The following is a 20,220-nucleotide window of genomic DNA, read 5'->3' on the forward strand; positions in this document are numbered from 1 at the left end:
TCATTTCTGTTTAATCTTCTTAAATGTACTTCCTTGATGAGAGGGTTGACATTTGTCCCACCTGGTGTACAGAAAAAGTGCTCTACTCTGCCACCTTAACTAGGCTCTGGGTTGTACGAATGTGTGCAGTTCAGCCAAGTTTGTTGTTCACTATCACCTGTTTTTGGAATTTTGATACATAATCTCTGTATTTCTAATAATAGGTTTACTGAATGGGGCAATCATCACAAAAGTTTCATTGAATGTTCCTGTAAGTTAAACTCAGTGTTCAAATAAACTTTAATGATGTTGTATGCAATGTATTCTGAATAAGAACTTTTCTGTTAGTCATTTTCTGAAACAACAGTATATTGTGTATCAAAGTGTAATAATATTCACAATTCTTAACAAAGCTATTAGTCATGTAACTAACCAAAACTAAAATTTCTAAATGTATTAATATGTTTGAACCTATTATTCTCAGAAGTGCAGAGGCAACAGTGTGTAAAGTGCCCATGGTGATTCATCCCTTTGGCTAAGCAGGCCAGTGTAGTGTGCAAATGATGTGATCCTCAGACGGACAGAAACACCATTATCTCAGGCCAGTGACATCATAGTTGCTTTTGCAACAGCAAGGCCGTATCGCCTACACCACTCGCTCACACACCATCACCACCACCACCAGTCCTCTGCAGCACAATCAATTGTGTACACAGGTCTCTGCATTGTCTGTCTGGGAGTATGGCTTCCCACCGCTGGGCACGGGACAATACCACTAATCATCTACCAATCCATTATCCAATGCCACTTTTCTGACCGGTCTCCTCCCTCCTACTTAAACAGACAAGATGCTGCTCCTGTGCGATGAGACATTTGTGTGTGTGTATGGTTAGGGGGTTCGATACCCTGACTGTCATTGTGTTACTGAATGCTGAGAGAGTAGGGATTGCCAGGAAAGGAGCCCTCGCCAAGGCAGCTTTGACAAGAGAACAGACAGTTAGTCTGTTGATGGAAACATTGTGTCATCAAGCTCTGTGAGCCGACTTAGCATCTCCTTGTGGGTGGGCAAAGTAGGCAACTTCCTGCCAATCTGTCTACATTACCAACATCACTGGTCATGGTTACTTGTGACCAGTGTTTCACGGTGGGATGCTCACTCAGTAGTTTTTTACTCTTTCTATCCAGCTGGCTTGTGCAAAGTTACATCACACATCAGGTTGAAATTAAAGTGTGAGCGGGGGGTGGGGGTGTTAAAGGGTTAAAGACCATTTAAGTGACGCAAGGACACAGCAACCATCTATGCTGAGAACAAGTTCATCCCTGAAAGCAGCCAGAAGGATTTTCCTTTGCAGAAGAAATTCTCCTCAGAAGACTCATCTACAATTTTTTTCATCCAAGCAGCTACTTAAACACTCAGCAGCAACTGCTCAGCTGATACCCTCACACCAAACAGCTTGGGAATTTAACTGGAAGATGCAAAGACTGTCTTTCTATCATAATGCTTTGAACATGGACAGAGGCAGTTGACACTTGTCCATCATTAAGTGAGTAATCCCTATTCACCGAAGTTAACCTGAATTTCTGAATATTGTCAACAAATGTCACTGATTGATGTTCTCTTTGCACTGAAAAGTACATTTGTATTGCATAGTTTGAATCTTACCAATATTGGTCCCTTTTCATAGCTGCAAGGTGTCAGGCTGTTTCTGGCCAGGCTAAACTGTATGGCTCAAGGAGGAGGAGCACACTCAGACCAACAAATCAGCCGAGATGCCAAACTTCTACCAACCCCAGTACGCCATCCGTCGACCCCCAAGCCTACACCAGGACCCTACACTGATCCAACAGCATGTGCTGGAAGAGCAGGTGGAGCTGTGGTGGTCACAAGAGCCACGTCGCTCCCTCCTGTGCTACTGCGCCTCCGTAGCAATGATCCTTGGACTAGGGCTGGGCGGCGTGGGCCTCCTTTCCACCACCACCAGCCTGTCCGGGGAGTGGCGCCTCATGGTGGGCACCGCACTCTGTCTGCTGGCCCTGGCTGTCCTGCTCAAGCAACTCCTCAGCTCTGCTGTCCAGGACATGAACTGCATACGCAGCTGGCGCAGGATCAACCAGCTGAAGAGTGGCGGGCGGGTCGACCTGGTGCTGATCCTAGCAGTGGCCATAGCACTGCTGTTGTGTGGGGCGTTGCTGCTCTACACAGCCATGGTTGGTGGCCAGGATAGCCCAGGCCAGGACAATGGGGACATGCTGCTTTTTAGCTTCGTGCTGATGGCTGCCGGGGCAGGTGTAGCTTTGGCTGTGGCAGGCTACACTGGGTTGGTCTACCTTCAGAACAGGAGGGAAGAGACAAGAAGGGGGATGGTGAGGGGGAGAAGGAGGAGGGTTGGGAGAGCAGGGCACAGAGCCGTCAGGGTGTTCACTGTCTCAGCAGCACAGATGAGGCAGGCTGGGGGAGCGAACTCCTCCAGCAGGACCAGCCTCATCTGAATGGATATAGAGGGCGAAAACGGCATATAGAAAGGAAAGAAGAATCTATAAAAGGAGAGATGAGATGAAATGACATTTTACATTCTCTCATTTAGCAGACCCTTTCATCCAAAGTGACTCACGAGAGTCACGAGTTAGAAGATATATATTCGTGTGTCAGCCAACAGGTATTTTCCAACACTGATAAATAATGATAGAGACAAGAGTTCATGTAATGTCAAGTGCAGTTAGTACAAGTGCACAATGGGTTGCTCACCAATAGTGATCTAATATCAAGATAACCGGACAACATCAACGGAACTTTTTTTAGGACTTTTTTGAACGAGATAAGCATAAGTCTGCAGTACTGATGGAAGTCGGGTGTTCATTCCACCATTTTGGACCCTGATGAGAGAAAAGTCGGGAGCTCGGGCCTGTTCGAGAGGGCATAGACAGTCGCCTTTCAGAGGTAGAAATAAAGACAGAATGAGGGTGGCGTTTACAACAGGAAGAGAAGAGCACAGAAATAAGAGCAGAGTTACCCTGCGTCAAGCCTTCTGACTTAAGAATTTTTATGGCATCGTTAAAATGTTTATGACATCTTACATGACTTCCTGTAAGAGAACCCTCAGAGATCACTCCTGTCTCAGTCACCTCAATGCTGGGTCAACTTTGCTGTTTCTGTTTCTGCTTATGGAAATGAGATGTCCTTGACTTGTCTTACTATGGTTTTCCACTCAGCATTGTTTTCTTTTGTCTGTGTATGTTTTCTAAATGCCATAAGTCCGTACCACTGACTTAAGTACTTTTAATGTTTCTAAGCATAATTACCATATTTAGGTGAGGATATGCTTAATTGGAGTGTGCACAAGTTTATTCAAGAGAGTGTTGGAATAAAATTATGCATATTGGGTAAAAGATTACGTTTCCCATAATGTAGTTCAGAGCTGTTTACTAATGATCTTTTTATGATGTTGTCAAAGTGGTAATTTACACAGGCAGTTCAAATCATCACACAATGAGCTTAATCGAAAAAACAAACAAACAAATGGTCTGCCCAAGAAAAAAATATTTTGCAGAAGAGCCTATAAGACGGTCTCAAATGAATAGAGGTAGTAACTTCTTCTTGTACACACTTCATTAAGGAATCATTGTCATCTCTAGTGGATTACTGAAAGATTTTGTGATTGAACAAACCTCAATTTTACCAGCTTCACTCACAACTCAGCAAACATTTCAACAACCGTACTTTTTCAACTTTGAATCACAACTGTTTTTTTTTGTTTTGTTTTTTGACACCATTAGAATGTGTAAAGCTGTCTCAGCAAGTTGTCGACTGTCAGTTGTGAGGGGATCTCGTATCACGTCATCACCCTATGGTGAATTGAAGATCATCGTCACTGTCCTCTGTCCCCTCCTCGTCCTCCTTCTCTTTGTCTCTCTCTGCTCTCTCTCTCTCGCTGGTCTGGATGTAGTTATCCTCGATGAACCCGTCGTCATCTTCGTCCATCCCACCCTGAGTTCCACCCACTCCCTGGGGGAAGGACACATCCTCATGGCCATACTGGCTGATTCCATCTGCCTCCTGGAGCAGCGAGTGTCGGTAGCTGGCCAGAAAACGATGGAGTCGGCGGCTGTTGACGGCCACCACAAGGATGAGGGAGATAGTGACGACTGTGGCCAGGCCTATGCCGAGGTAGTACCACGTCTGGGAGGCTGAGTTCCCCTCTAGATCCCTTGGAGCTGCTGATTCTATTTGATTGGGTTGGGAATTGATACGATTGAGTAAGTAAAATTATTAAGCAAAAAGTCTGTACATTGTAATCAAATGTCTGACGTGGCTCAGGCATGGTTTGTCTTGCCTTCATCAACATACATATTCAACTAAAAGTAAAGCAAAGCCGACAACAGGTCATTTCAAATGATTCCCCTTCACCACATCTCATGACCACAACTTTGGCATGTTAGGCATTTAAAACGAGCCATATCATTCACTCAGCTCACACTTAATATTTCTGTCTTGCTGCAGATAAAGGGCTGATGGCTATGAAAGGGTCCCATTTTGTTCCTTCTGTTATAGGGGCTTTGAACAACCTCTTCCCATGGACTACACTTATGACTAATGACTGTATTGATCATCCCATAATGTCAGTTATGTGCCATATGTTATTTGGTTGTGTTATGTATTTTTGAGCTGTGCAGTTCTGCATGTACAGTCTTCCTCTGCTGTATACTGTGTAAACAGTCACATGTAAATGAGAGAATGTCCTCCTCGAGGACAATAGACTGTTGCGCTTGCGCTCTCTCTCTCTCGCTCTCTCTCTCTCTCTCTACACACTCTTTATACAGTTCATCAGTTATTCTATTGCTCTCTCTCTCTATACACACTTTACACTCAGTTTTTCATCAGTTATTCTATTGTTCTCTCTCGCTCTCTCTTTATATACTCTCTCTTTATATAGTTCTTCATCAGTTGTTCTATTCAACAATCCACTTTGCCCGCTCACCATCTGTCATTTGGAGGCTTCACTCAGGTTCACCATTTGAGTTTATTAACAAGTAAAATTGAACAGTGAGTTTTGGGATGAATCTGTTACTAAGACCAATCCGGGGGGGGGGGTAGTGAATAGCTTCATTTTCTCTCTACGAACAAGTTGCTTTCTATCTATCTAGTATCTATCTATCTAGTATCTATCTATCTATCTGTGATCAAGAAAACATAAATAAATCTGGCTGTAGATGGGGGGTACTAGTGGATTACTTATCAGAGTGCACCTTTATTTACGTACCTTCAGTAGTATTTCTGCCTGAAGGATCCACCAGAAGATGTCTCTGAGAGCCTCTGTATGCTCTCAGTGAGGACTGCAGGGCAGGATGTGCCTGTGTGAGCAAGGCTCGACTGAGGAAAAACATTGCGATCGCACCCCAACCGGAGCAACCCATATCTTTCTCCTGTATTCTTCTGAAAGACATAAAAGTGTATGTGCATAAAAAGAGAGAGCATATAAAGAGAGAGAGAGAGAGAGAGAGAGAGAGAGAGAGAGAGAGAGAGAGAGAGAGAGAGAGAGAGAGCAATAGAATAACTGATGAAGAACTGTATAAAGAGAGAGTGAATGAGGTTTACGTGAATTATTTTTGATGAGAGTCATTTTAATCATCATCAGAGAGGCACTTAACTTTCAATCAGTAACCAACTAAATGATTTAGGATTATGATGAGACATCGATGTGGTCATTTTAATTGGGGGGGAAAAGTCATTTGTGCGTCGTTGTCACAAATACATTTTCTCTCGTTTGAGCAGCTGTCACATGTGTAGAATTACATCTCCCACAATGTAGCTCAGATCTGTTTACCAATTAACTTTCTAAGATCTAAAGCCCAAATCCAGCAGCAAGTTATACATTCAGTACTGTAGTGCTGTAATACTATATATATAATCCATGCTATCTATTTTTTGACTGAAGATATTTAATACTAAAGGAGAAAAATACATGTAACTCAAAAGTCTTGTGATGGGGGCAAGTGAGCAGCGAGTCATCACAGCAGCAGGTCCACTACTTTACTACACACTCATCTGCTCGATTTAAACCCTTACCATATCTACAATATCTACACTGACGATGCTTTTAGCTGACTTACCCGTTAGATGCAGATTGTGGAAAACGTAGGTGTATATCCACTTCCCATGTGTTTTAACAGGTGTTTTTCGTTCTCTCGTTCAGCTCTTTCACAAAACTCAGAGACTTGCTGGGCAAAGGTTGAAGGACATGTCATAATGGTCATAACATCATCCTTAAGTTTGTGCACTTAAGAAAGAAAGGTTAATGACTAACTTTACCCGATTAGTCATTCATTCCTGCTGTCTCGCTGCTGTCAACTTTTTTATTCATGTGTGATAATTAACACTGTAATGTTCAGGACATTGGGCATTTTGCCAAAATGACAGTGAGAACATTTTGCCCATGATACTACCAATGGTTCTACAGCTACTACTACTACTACTACTATTACTACTACTAATAGTGATAAAATATAATCTTAATAATGATAGACAACAGTGATACAAATAAAAATAGTAATAATCATCATATGTGAGCAGATTTATAAAATCTCTGATTATAACTATTAAGTCGTACTTATCATAAAAATGTGTGCTATCTCTGAAGCTTTTAGAATAAACTAGCTAATGTCCACTGATCAATTGTTAATAGTGTTTTTTGGGGGGGGTTCCCCCTTTTTCTCTCCAATTGTATCCGGCCAATTACCCCACTCTTCCGAGCCGCCACTGCTCCATCCCCTCTGTCGATCTGGGGAGGGCTGCAGACTACCACATGCCTCCTCCGATACATGTGGAGTCACCAGCCGCTTTTTTTCACCTGTCAGTGAGGAGTTTCGCCAGGGAGGCGAGGTAGTTATAATGATAGCGATTGTTAATTTCAAAGGAATAGCACTTTGCTGTCCACCTGTCAGTTAGGTCCGTAGTAATGCCGTGAAGGGAGTTAATTATTATTATTACTATTATTATTATACAAATTTCCTTTAACTTCATGCCATAATACAACATAATAACCGGGCCCATTCCTTGGGCCTAGGGTTAGAATGAGGTAGAAGTCTATTTGATGGATAGTGCCCTTCTTATGATATGAGATGTTCCAAGTAGTGCGATCTTCTGTAGTTCTTGTATTCTGATGTTACCCAGGATCTGTTGGGTGTATTTCTCCATCCCTTTTTTTTACAAGTCCCAGGGCTCCACTGGCGTAAATATAGGTGGTGCAGTGGCACCAGGGCCCGTCGCTAGGGGGGGCCCGTCAATATTTCTGCATGCATTGTCCTAGTCCAATGTTACGTGTCTGTTTTGAGCATGTGATGATAGCTTGTTTAGCGTGCGCAATATCATTTACCTATCTAGCCTACCTAAGTAACGTTAGAAAAATAAAATCAAGCAAGCAAGAATGAGTTACACACATATAAGTGGATGTAAAAAGAGGAAGGAGAGCAAGGAAAAAAGGAAAGCTGCAATGTGTGCTGCGTGCGTGCCAAACCACGCAATCTACCAGGTTTGGAGTCTGATGTGTGCTCCCCTGTTACTGTCGAATGACAAGGCTATTAGTTATATTACATTACAGCCTAGCTGCTTTGTTGACTTGTTTCATTGCCTCGTCGACTGATTTGATTTCCGTTGTTTAGGTTTCCGAACTCTGTCCGTGGTGCGTCCGCTCTCCGTGGTTCTGAAGTGTAGCCAATCTTTGACGTACTGACCTTTACAATAACTAATCTGTGTAAACTTTGTCTGTTACTTTGATATTTCTATTTTATTTGTTATATTTTATGCTGTGAAGCACTTTGTGATTGTGTATCTGTGAAAGGTGCTATACAAATAAATTACTAAAATTACTTACTAAACCCACCTATGGTGGTGGTGGTGTGTGTGTGTGAGCGAGTGAGAGAGAGACGGGGGGGGGGGGGTCTATGAGGGTTGCTTGCACCAGGGCCCATAATAAATATGTTACGCCAGTGCAGGGCTCCTATCACTACTGGTATCGTTGTGGTTTTCATTCCCCACATTCATTCAACTCGATTTCAAGGTCTTTATATTTCAGCAGTTTTTCAGTTACTTTTACTGAGATGTTCCTTTCAGTCGGGATGGACATGTCGATGAGTAGGCAGCTTTTTTCTTTTTTGTTCTTGATGATGATGTCTGGTCTGTTGGCCTTTATCTCACTATCTGTCTGTATTGGCATGTCCCATAAGATTGTGATGTCGTCTTTTTCTGTTACTGTTTGGGGCTTGTGCTCGTACCATTTTTCTTTTGTGTTGATGTTGAATTCTTTGCAGCTGTTCCAGTGCAGGTATGTGGCGGCCTTGTTGTGTCTTTGTAGGTATTCAGTTTTGGCCAGCTCAGGGCACCCTGCCACGATATGGTCAATGGTTTCCTAGAATTGACCACATATCCTGCACGCTGGGCCTGTGCCATCTTTAAGGATTCTGCTCCAGTAGTAACTGGTCTTGATGGCCTGGTCTTGGGCAGCGATGATAAAGCCCTCTCTTTCAGAATTCAGCCCAGCTGTTTTGAGCCATTGGTTGGTCATATGTTGGTCTACATCTTTCTCACCTACTCTTTTTGGGTATTGCCCATGCATTTATTTCTCTTCCCATTTTTGTTTCATTTGTTCTTGGGTATGACACTGCTTTTTGTTTGACTTTTCGGGTGTGGATGGTTGGAGCTTCATTTTCAGGTTGCGGTGTTTCAGGGAGGTGGAGCTCTCTTCTGAACATTGCGGCTTGGTTAGCTATTGAGTACTTTTTGTTTTGTTTTTCATGCTCTCTTGCAATCATGAGAAGGGGGTCATTTTTGGTGTTGTAAGTATCTAGGCCTATTGTCATTGTTTTGTAGGCAGTTTCCATTTGAATTAGACCCCTGCCACCCTCGTTTCTGGGGAGGTACAATCTACCCACATCTGATTTTGGGTGGTGCATCCTCTCTAAGGTGAGTATTTTTCTTGTTTTCCTGTCTAGTTTCCTGATCTCTTCTAGTTTTCAGTCGACGATGTTGAAGCTGTAAGTTACGACTGGTGTAGCCAGGGTGTTAATGGCTTTCATTTGGTTGGATGCATTGAGTTCGGATTTTGTTACCATTCGTATTCTTCGGTATTAGTAGTAGTAGTAGTAGTAGTAGTAGTACTAGTAGTAGTATTCGGTATTATTATTATTATTATTATTATTATTTTTCTTCCCAGTTGTATTCAGCCACTTACCCTATTTTCCGAGTCATCCCGGTCGCTGCTTCACCCCCTCTGTCGATCCGGGGAGGGCTGCAGAGTACCACATGCCCCCTCTGATACATGTGGAGTTGCCAGCTGCTTCTTTTCACCTGACAGTGAGGAGTTTCGCCAGGGAGACGTAGCACATGGGAGGATCACACTATTACCCCCAGTTCCCCCTCCCCCCAAACAGGTGCCCCGACTGACCAGAGGAGGCGCTAGTGCAGCGACCAGGACACATACACACATCTGGCTTCCCACCTGCAGACACGGCCAGTTGTGTCTGTAGGGACGCCCGACCAAGCTGGAGGTAACATGGGGATTTGAACCGGCGATCTCCATGTTGGTAGGCAACAGAACAGACTGCCATACCACCGGGACACCCATAATTGTTAATAGATTTAACTGGAACACTTCAAGACAGGAAACAAAGAATATCCCTCAGTTCACTTGTTGTCATTACTTGTAGCAAGGGGGCACCTCACAACAAGAGGGTCCTGGGTTCAATTCCAGTCCTTCTATGTGGAGTTTGCATAGTCTCCCAGTGTTTGTGTGAGTGTTTGTGTACTCCAGTTTCCTCCCTCATTTCAAAGACATGCATGTTAGGTGAAATATAGTCTCTAAGTTGCCAATAGGTTTAAATGGTGTATGAGTGACTGAGTGTGCAGGCCCTGCGGTGGCCCAGTGACCTGTCCAGGCTGCCTCTATCTGCCATCTGCCAAATACATGCAGGGATAGACTCCAGCCTCCTGTGAACCCGATTTGGATTAAGCGAATATATGGATAATGAATGGGCTGATTGATAGATGTTGCAATTATGCCCCCGAAACCAGTTAGTGGCACTGTTAACACATAGGCCAAAGGCCACTGCATTAAAACACATACACACAGTCCAACACTGCAGAAAGCGAGTCTGTTTATTTGGCTTTAGGGAGATCCAGTGTTATCACAGCCATCAAACATCACACTACTTTAACTTTACTCCTCATGGACTTTGTGATACAATTTTTGCCATAGCATGCTATTGCCATTTATATGTCTTTTGTTTCAGTGGCACAGGACATGTAAAGCTATGTCATAGATGTATACAAAAACAAATGTACACAGAGCGGAGCCAAGATGATTTTTGCTTTCTCAGGTCAGCCTCCCTGGGAAAGCTTTCAGTCTTTCACAAGGAGAAGTCCCAGCCAAGCACATCACAACATTTTTTATTAAATGCTGTATATCCTGTTTGTAAGGTTCAGAGACACACATCCCACTGCATGCAGGAGTCCCTTGATGTAAAGTAATATGTAAAGTGGGACCAAAAAAATCATTATCAATGTGTCAGTCAAGAAGTTGGACTTGTAAAAGAGTTTTACTACTTCAGAACACGTTACTCTCCCGCATAGAGAAAGAGAGAAAAAGCCACTTTATTTTGTCATTATACAGGTTACAATGAATTTGTCTTCTGCATGTAACCCATCCTATTGTATTGGAGCAGTGGGCAGCTGCAGCGCCCAGGGACCAACTCCAGTTCTTCTTTCCATTGCCTTGATCAGGAGCACGGACAGGAGTATTAACCCTGACCCGCATGTCTTTTTGATGATGGGAGGAAACCCACACAAACACGGAGAGAACATGCAAACTCCACACAGAAAGGATCTGGGACAACCTGGGCTTTGAACCTAGGACTTTCTTGCTGTGAAGCAACAATGATTGTAGTGTATCCGGCTGGCCTGGGAATGCCTTGTGATCCCCCAGGAGGCTGTGAAATAGCATTTAAATGTACAATTCATTTTTTCCATCCTCAGCACTAAGGTATGACTCCTTATGGAACACATCAATTTTTTATTAATTTCTTTTTAGATAAGTGAACCTGTTTCATAGCTTTCAATGCCTGCAAAAATGTCAAATTTACACAGCTGCGGTGATTGATGCTCAACTGTGGAGTGCTAAATTTACACTAGTTGGTTTAAGAGTTAGAAGACATGAGCAAAACATGCCAAGGTGGTATACTGACAGAAGCAATTGATAGGGGTGGCAGAAACTAGACCCAAAGGACTAATATGCTAAATTAATTAAATACATGGGGCACAAGAGGAAAAGTCAAAGTTGCTACCCATACTTTTTTGCTGGTACTTTTTCAAAATGTATTTTACATTTTCTCAATTAAGCGGATGCTCTTATCCAAATCAACTTTAAGGAGAGTCAGCGGTTAGCAGATATATAGGTGTCTTCTTCAAGCATCTTCGAGCACTTAATATAAATTATATCATAGCCAAGAGTGTATGTCAAGTGCAATTAGTATGTGTGCAACAGGTAGATCACTAAAAGAGACACCGGTTGAAGCAGATTCACATTATAAATTAGCTAGAAAAGGCCACAAATATGTATCAGATATTTCATAGTAATTTCAAATGCAAAGTGTGCAAGACGTAGATTGTAGCAATGCACGAAATAGTAGGGGATTCAATTAGATCTTGGTAGATCTTGGTAGAGCTGGACCCCTGCAAGTGTAGGTTGAAAATATCTAGGATTAATATATTGCAAGGTACCGATTGCGCCTACCAGATTGTTTAATGCTATCAACACACATCCATCACTTTCTAATACTGGTTTTGTTCTTTTGATATGCTGCCAACCAGACGCATTGTTAAACATTTGGGGGTTTAGCCCAGCCCAGAAATATTTCGATTTTCACCCAGTAATTGCACCATTTTCAAGTTATTTCAGAGTAAAATGAATACAAGATGTGAGACACTGTGCTCTACCGAAAGGTTCTGGTCAGGTGTGTAGACTGGCTAACACAACATGAAATCAAAATTAACCAAATGAGCACAATCTGAGTTCTCATGCAACTTCATCATGATTTTTATTTTCAGCAGCAGGAGTAAAACCCTAAGAAAAAATAAGAACCTTGATGTTAATGAAGTAATCATATGATAAACTCAATTGTATGTTCCAAATGATTTGTTCAATTTTCAAAAATGACCAACCTTAGTCTGGCAACTTCTGCTTTTATTGTGTGACAAGGGCTCCTTTTGAACTGTGACAAATTGTCTCATATGTCTATCCGATACGCCCCTCTTCTTCCCCTTTCTAGTACGCTACGTTACGATACAACTTGGTCAATTTGCACTATAATTCATTTTGCATCCTTACGCAGTTCCGTTCAAAAGATTAACATTAAACATACAGTTACGCATGTGGCACTTGCCATAGACGCACAACACATCAAACAGTGATGACAAACATACATATCACGTTATATCCTCTGGATTCAGATCTCAATTTAGTTTAGCAACAGGAGAGACAGATGTGTAAAAGAATTCTGCAGCCTGTTGTGTTTAAAATGAGAGATTCTAAACGGCCTATCAGAGGGCAGAAGTTGGCATTCTCAGTTTAAAACAAGCAAGGAGTCAGAAGAGATGCTGTCAGCATGTCTGAACATGCTCTAGTTGTGAGTTACTTGAAAGGAGTGTGCTACAGGTTGACCAATAAGCTTCCCACAGATTTAGATTTGGTTGTATAGTTTAGTTTTAAGTTTCAAGGATAGGCTGCTGAGCCAGGGCGTATTGCAATGCAGCATGACACTGAATAACTGATTTAAAAAAGAAAAATCATGTGGCCACGGGCTCCAAATGATCTGAGTCTACGAAGAAAGTAAATGCACTGCTGCATCTTCTTACTAATAAATTCTTTCTCTTTTTTGGGGGGATTTTCCCCCTTTTTTTCCTCCCCAGTTTTACATGGCCAATTACCCCACTCTTCCGAGCCGTCCTGGTAGCTGCTCCACCCCCTCTGCCAATCCGAGGAGGGCTGCACACTAGTAAACATCTCCTCCGATACATGCGGAGTCACCAGCTGCTTCTTTTCACCTGACAGTGAGGAGTTTCACTAGGGGGATGTAGCGTGTGAGAGCCCCACACTATTCTCCCCAGTTCCCCTGAACAGGCGCCCCGACCGACCAGTGGAGGCACTAGTGCAGTGACCAGGACACATACCCAGACGAGCTTCCCACCCGCAGACACGGCCAATTGTGTCTGTAGGGACACCCAACCAAGCCAGACGTAATACGGGGATTCGAACCGGCGATCGTCGTGTTGGTAGGCAACGGAAGAGACCACCGCAAATAAATTCTATATGAGAATTCCATGATAGGGTGACATCTATCGTAACACCCAGGTAATTAATTGTATGAAGAGACTTGTTTAATTTCTACATTGTGAATTGTCACTGGAGGGAGCTGGCAATCAGGAGGAAGGCCAAAAATGTCCTCTGTCTTATTGCTGCTTATAATAAAAGCATTTTTATCACACCATTCAGTTAGCCAGTAAACATTACATTGGTACAATCTGGGCTCATCGCTGTCAGTCAGCAGAGGTAGTAAGGTGGAATCATCAGAGTATTTTAAAAGAAACTGGTTGGGCACACAGGTGGTGCAATCTGCAGTATACAATGTGAACAACACAGTAGCTATTTTGGTGTCTCATCTGTCTGTCGCACCCGTCTTCTTCTCTGCTCTCTCCTCCTGTTCGCTTCTCCTCTCGCCTGCCCTGGTCACAAAACAGATGCAATAAGCAAACAAGCAAAAAGCAAACTATTAATACACTATCCCATAGGGGCTAAACAGTCATCAGGCCTGGATTAACACAGTGTGGTGGCCCTAGGGTGACCATACTAGAAGTGCCCCCCCCCCCACACACACACACACACTTTACACATAAAAAAAGACTATAGAAGAAATTCTGTAGATTTTATTTGGCAACCCATCACAGGAGACTTGAAATAAAATCTGCGACCCACCTGTGTCACGGCCCAGTCTCTGGGAATGATTTGATTTTCCTTCTTGCCTTTGTAAAACATAAAATTATTTATTGCATTTGTTCCACAAAGGTAGAGTAGTAAAATAGTCTTTGAACATATTTTCTCTCAGCAGTTAAGTGTACTTTCATCATTTAACTAAAAAGTCTGTCCCTTGGTGACCGGACGAACAGCGCCACTTTGCCATTAGAAACCACGTTGTGGTTAGAGGGGGAATTACACCCAAACAGGCACTGCACTAGTTACTGAAATAAACTGCTTCCCTCTCACTCCTTGCCCCCCCCCCCCCCACGCCTACGTGGTGCTGAAAGACACACAGCGGCGGTAGCCACTGTATGCAACATGTGTAGCCAACTGGTGCAATGCAAGTACTGTAGGTTATTTATTTGTATAGCATGCGCTAAAGTAAAAAACATTGTTACCACAACAGAAAATGATCAGGCGATGTAACACGGTCAAGTCATTAGAAACTGGTAACGTTAGTTCAAGACATAGCTAAAGTGTATGAATTACTAGTATTGATCCAACATTAATGTGTATAATTTATATAGTGTTAGCTATTAGTTATCGCTTATCATGAGTTTGTTACCTGGAGCGAAGTGGGTGCTACAGACCCTTGAATTCTTGCCTGGCTGCTAAGCCTTTCTTCACATAGGGGTGATCCATGCTGCTGTCTTCTCTCTTTAGAATACTGAAACATTTTTTCATTTTTGAAATGGCATTTGTCCCTGTGGTCAGGTTGCACCCCACAGCACAACAACCTGAGCCCAACGTCAGTCTACTCATCAGCGGCCTGTTTCAGAAAGAACGTTTTACAAACTCTGAGTTTAAACCTAAACTTTGGGTTGACTAACTTAGAGCTGTAAAACCCAGAGTTTTCGATTTCAGAACATCTGATCTGAGTTAGCTCAACTAAGTCTTGAGCATGTTCATCCATCCATCCATCCATCCATCCATTATCCAAGCCGCTTATCCCAATTGGGGTCGCGGGATACTGGAGCCTATCCCAGCAGTCATTGCGTGGCAGGTGGGGTGACACCCTGGACAGGCCACCAGTCCATCACAGGGCAAACACATTCACACACAAATTTAGTATGGCCAATTCACCTGACCTACATGTCTTTGGACTGTGGGAGGAAATCTGAGCACCCAGAGGAAACCCACGCAGACACGGGGTGAACATGCAAACTCCACACAGAGGACGACCCGGGAAGACAACCCCCCCCCCCAAGGTTGGATGGTTCAAACCCAGGATCTTCTTGCTGTGAGGTGACCATGCTAATCACTGCGCCACCATGCCACCATGAGCATGTTCACTCTGAGTTAAATGTGTGCGTGACGACTATAAAAAAACATCATCAATGGAGCTCCAATACCACAAGTCAACATAGCAACCAGTGAGAAAATAAATGTCCTATTTCCCCCTACTGGAGTTAGAAATACTAATGAATGCATATGCAGATTCTACTACTACTACTACTACTACTACTATTTTTGGCTGCTCCCGTTAGGGGTCGCCACAGTGGATCATCCGTTTCCATCTCTTCCTGTCCTCTACATCTTCCTCTGTCACACCAACCACCTGCATGTCCTCCCTCACCACATCCATAAACCTCCTCTTTGGCATTCCTCTTTTCCTCTTCCCTGGCTACCCCATCTTCAGCATCCTTCTCCCAATATACCAAGCATATCTCAATATACCTACCCTGTCATATGCTTTCTCTAAATCCACAAATACACAATGTAACTCTTTCTGATCTTCTCTACACTTCCCCAATGTTTGTTTTGAGAATGTTGATGGAGAACTTCTCCATCAACATTCTCAAAGCAAACATTGTATCTGTAGTGCTCTTTCCTGGCATGAAACCATACTTCTGCTTGTTAATCGTCACCTCTCCTATTAACATAGCTTCCACTACTGTTTCCCATATCTTCATGCTGTGGCTGATCAACTTTATACCTCTGTGGTTACTACAGCTATGCACATCTCCCTTATTCTTGAAAATCAGTACCAGTATGCTTCTTCTCCACTCCTCAGACATCCTCTCACTTTCCAAGATTGTGTTACGCAATCTAGTTAAAAACTTCACTGTCATCTCTCCTAAACACCTCCATGCCTCCTCAGGTATGTCATCTGGACCAACTGCCTTTACACTCTTCATCCTCTTCATAGTTGCCCATAGTTGCTAATCCACTTCACTTCCTGATTCACTATCCCCACATCATCCAACCTTCTCTCTCTCTCATTTTCCTTTTCTTATTCATCAGCCCCTCAAAGTATTCCTTCCACCTTCTCAGCACACTCTCCTCACTTGTCAGCACAATTCCATCTCTATCCTTGATCACCCTAAGCTGCTGCACATCCTTCCCAGCTTGGTCCCTCTGTCTGTCCAATCAGTTCAAGTCCTTTTCTTCTTCCTTAGTGTCTAACCTCTCTCACACAACTAACTCACCATATTCCTTTGCCTTTGCCACCTCTCTTTGCTTTATGCCACATCTTATTGTACCCCTGTCAACTTTCTTCATCGCTGACTATCCTACTTATTCTTTGCCAACCTCTCCCTCTGTATACTTTGCCGTACTTCCTCATCCTACGAGCAAGTCTCCTTGTCTTCCTTCCTCTGTCCAGATGACACACCAAGTACCTTCTTTTTTTTATAAATTTATTTCTGGTTTTTCCCTTTTCCTCCCAATTTAGTGGCCAGTCGATCCCTATTTTATTTCAAACACTCACCCTCGTACTGTATGTGTTCACCAACTGCATCTCTCCGGCCGGCAGTCTCGAAGGAGACGCCTCCCCACTTTCATGACAAGGTGAATCCAGGCCGAACCACTGCTTTTTCCGACACACACAGAGACGCATTCACGTGACGAACACAAGCCGACTCTGCCCCCCTCCCCTGAAGACAGCGTTGCCAATTATCCGGCCATAGTCGGATCTGACGAGTGGGCAACTGCATCGACACAAAGCTGATGCTTAGACCGCTACACCACCACGGACCCACCAAGTACCTTCCTAGCTGTCTCCCTCACTATTTCTGCAGTGGTTACCCAGCCATGTGGCAACTCTTCACTACCATCCAGCGCCTGTCTTAACTCCTCCCCGAACTCCACACAACTTTCTTCCTTCTTCAATTTCCACCATTTGTTCCTTGGCTTTACCTTCACTCTCTTCCTCTTCTTGATCTCCAAAGTCATCATACAGACCACCATCTGATACTTCCTAGCTATGTTCTCCCCTGCCACTACCTTGCTGTCTCCAATCCCTTTCAGATCGCGCCCCCTGTATAAGATATAGTCCACCTGTGTACATTTTCTTCCACTCTTATACGTCACTGTGTTCCTCCCTCTTTTTGAAATATGTATTCACCACAGCTTTTCCCATCATTTTCACAAAATCCACCACCATCTGTCCCTCCACATTCATCTCCTTGACACAATACCTCTTCATCACCTCTGTCCCCTTCACCAACATGCCCATTGAAGTCCTCTCCATTCACCACTCTCTCCTCCTAGGGTACACTCGCCAACACTTCATCCAACTCACTCCAGAATTCTTTCTCTTCCATCTCACACCCAACTTGCGGGGCATATGCGTTTATAACATTCATCATCACACCTTCGATTTCCAGCTTCATACTCATCACTCTGTCCGACATGCTCTCCACCTCCAACACACTGTTGACATACTCTTCCTTCAGAATTACCCCTACCCTTTTTTCTCCTCCCATCAACACTATGGTAAAAGAGTTTGAACCCACCTCCAATGCTCATGGCCTTACTCCCCTTCCACCTGGTCTCTTGCACACACAGTATATCTACCTTCATTCTCTCCATCATATCAGCCAGTTCTCTCCTTTTACCAGTCCTAGTGCCAATATTTAAAGTTCCGACTCTCACCTCCACGCTCCTACCCTTCCTCCTCTCCTGCTGCCTCGGCACCTGCCTTCCTTCCTTCTCCTTCTCCTTCTTTGCCCAACAGTAGCATAGTTTCCAATGGCACCCTGTTGGCCAACAGTACCGGTGGCAGTCATTGGTAACCCGAGCCTTGATCGATCCAGTATAGAAATCTGATTTATGATCCACATATTTGATTTGGCAAATGTTTTACACCAGATTTCCTTTCCTGATGCAACCCTCCCCATTTATCTGGGTTTGGGACCGGCACTAAAAATGCACTGGCTTGTGCATCCTCAGTGGCTGGGTTGAATGCATATGCAGAATATGAGTATTATTTTTATATATATATAAAACCAAAACAAAACAAAACAAAAACAATACAACAGCAGCAGCAAAAGAATGTGAGCTGGCATAGTAGAAACTCGCTGACCAAGTCAATGTGGGAGTTTTAATGGAATTAAGGTTTAATCTCGAGTGTTCCACTTATTCAGCACTTATACTGTGTGTGTGTGTGTGTGTGTCTGTATGTGTGCGCGCGCGCGTTCGTGCATGTGTGTTTAATATTTATGCATGTGCAACCCAACAAGCACAAAATGCACTTGGCAGCAATTGAAGATGAAATATAAAATATAGTTCAAACAGGTAAAATATAATTTCATTACAAGCAATTGTGATGTTGTTTAGCCTACCCTACCTCTAATTAAACAGTATTCAGTGGCAGAGGTGGAAAGAGTACTAAAATATTCTACTCAAGTAAAAGTACTATTACTCTGATGAAATTTTGTTGAAGTACAAATACAATTACCAGTCTAAATATTGACTCAAGTAAAAGTAAAAAGTAGCTTGTTTAACATTTACTTAAAGTAAATGTTACTTAGTTACTTTTTTAACAACAGGAGGGGGTCTCTCCTGTGTAGTGCAAAAAGGACAAGGGGATATAAATCTCAAGATAGTTGTTTTTATTTAAAGGAAAATCTTTACAAATTAAATTGCAATAACAAAATAAAACATGTCGACACACAACATTTAATACCCTTAGGGAGGTATAATGTATCATTTCAGTTCAGGCCATCCTATTCAACATTTTCAAACTATACAACCATTGAAGGTGGCATAAATTGTGGATTCTGTAGACCATCCTTCTTTTCTTCACCAACAAACACCAACAACAGTCATACTGCAAATCTATAAATCAAAACGGGTCAAGGTCACAAGTGTTGCGACTTTCCCTAAATGACCCAAAGAAGACCAAAATCTAAGTATCAGTGACATTCAAGATTTTTTAAGACAAAACTGTGCCATAATTTGATATCAGACTGTGCTCTTCCTGTCGAATAACAAAACATTTCAAATAAACTCCAAACATGTCAAATGAACTGCATGGCAGCTGCTATAAAAAACTTTTTTTAAGAATTGCCCTGCTCCACTGTGTATCTAAATTAAAGTTCCTTTATTTGTGTGTCCATCTTTAGAGCATTACTCTCTGAACTTCCTGTTAAGTTTGAGCAGTTGTTGGTTTTCAAAGTTAGTAGAGTTCATCCTTGATCGCTTTGCAGTAAACAGCAGCCCAGCACAGCTGAAGAGACGCTCACAAGTGGCTGAGGCAGGCGGGCCAGTGTTGAGTTTGAGAGAACTTTTTTTGATATGTGGAAATGAGTTCAGCAGATCCATATTGTTTGAGACACAGGCTAGGTACCCATCCAGCTCCCCTGTACCTTGTGACCTGGACTTCACTGAGGAGAAGAAATCATCTTCATCTGACGAATGTTACCCAACTTGCTCCACCCCAGCCTCTGCCATCTGGTCAAGGTGTTGTCTCACATAGACCAGACCTGTTGCGTGACAAACAACAACACATAATAAATATTTCTGACAATTAAGCTTTGATTAATCTGGTGACAAGAGTGCATCATTATGCAGAAATTACAATAACTACAACTTGTATAGAAAGACTCATATTATTGCACTTATGACATTGTGTCGAGTAGAAACAAAGTTGACAGAACTGGGATTAATAATTAACAACTGATTACAGTATGATATTAAATAATGAAATCACACCTGCTTCTATGATATCAGCCCTCTCAGTCCAGGTGGTCTAGAACTTGGGCAGAAGGATTGCTGGAACAATCAGTTCAGGGTCTTCCATCATGCCACCAAAGCACTTTTGGACACCACCCTGAATGGCTCTGATGAGTGGCAGATACATCTTGGAGGATGTCTCCTGCCTGCTGAGTTTTGTTTGTAGCTGAAAGATCACTGGCAGAAGCCACCCCAAGTGTGTGTTGGTCTCAGACTGAAGAAT

General features: G+C 42.9%; 2 protein-coding genes across 2 annotated transcripts; one reads left to right on the plus strand and one right to left on the minus strand.

The window, feature by feature from the left end:
- Positions 1–1,749: 1,749 nt before the first annotated feature.
- Positions 1,750–2,469, plus strand: LOC130124370 (transmembrane protein 125-like). Its single transcript, XM_056293827.1, has one exon. The coding sequence runs from the start codon at positions 1,750–1,752 to the stop codon at positions 2,467–2,469; it is 720 nt and encodes a 239-aa protein (XP_056149802.1).
- Positions 2,470–3,010: 541 nt separating this feature from the next.
- LOC130124238 (type III endosome membrane protein TEMP-like) lies at positions 3,011–6,212 on the minus strand. The gene is made up of 3 exons (XM_056293693.1): positions 6,088–6,212; positions 5,238–5,410; positions 3,011–4,200 (listed from the first exon to the last, which is right to left on the minus strand). Exons 2-3 carry the CDS (start codon positions 5,389–5,391, stop codon positions 3,818–3,820), a joined length of 537 nt encoding a protein of 178 aa, XP_056149668.1. The 5' UTR covers positions 5,392–5,410; positions 6,088–6,212; the 3' UTR covers positions 3,011–3,817.
- Positions 6,213–20,220: the final 14,008 nt, after the last annotated feature.

The sequence above is a fragment of the Lampris incognitus genome, chromosome 14 (assembly GCF_029633865.1).
Source record: "Lampris incognitus isolate fLamInc1 chromosome 14, fLamInc1.hap2, whole genome shotgun sequence".
Lineage (NCBI taxonomy): Eukaryota > Metazoa > Chordata > Actinopteri > Lampriformes > Lampridae > Lampris > Lampris incognitus.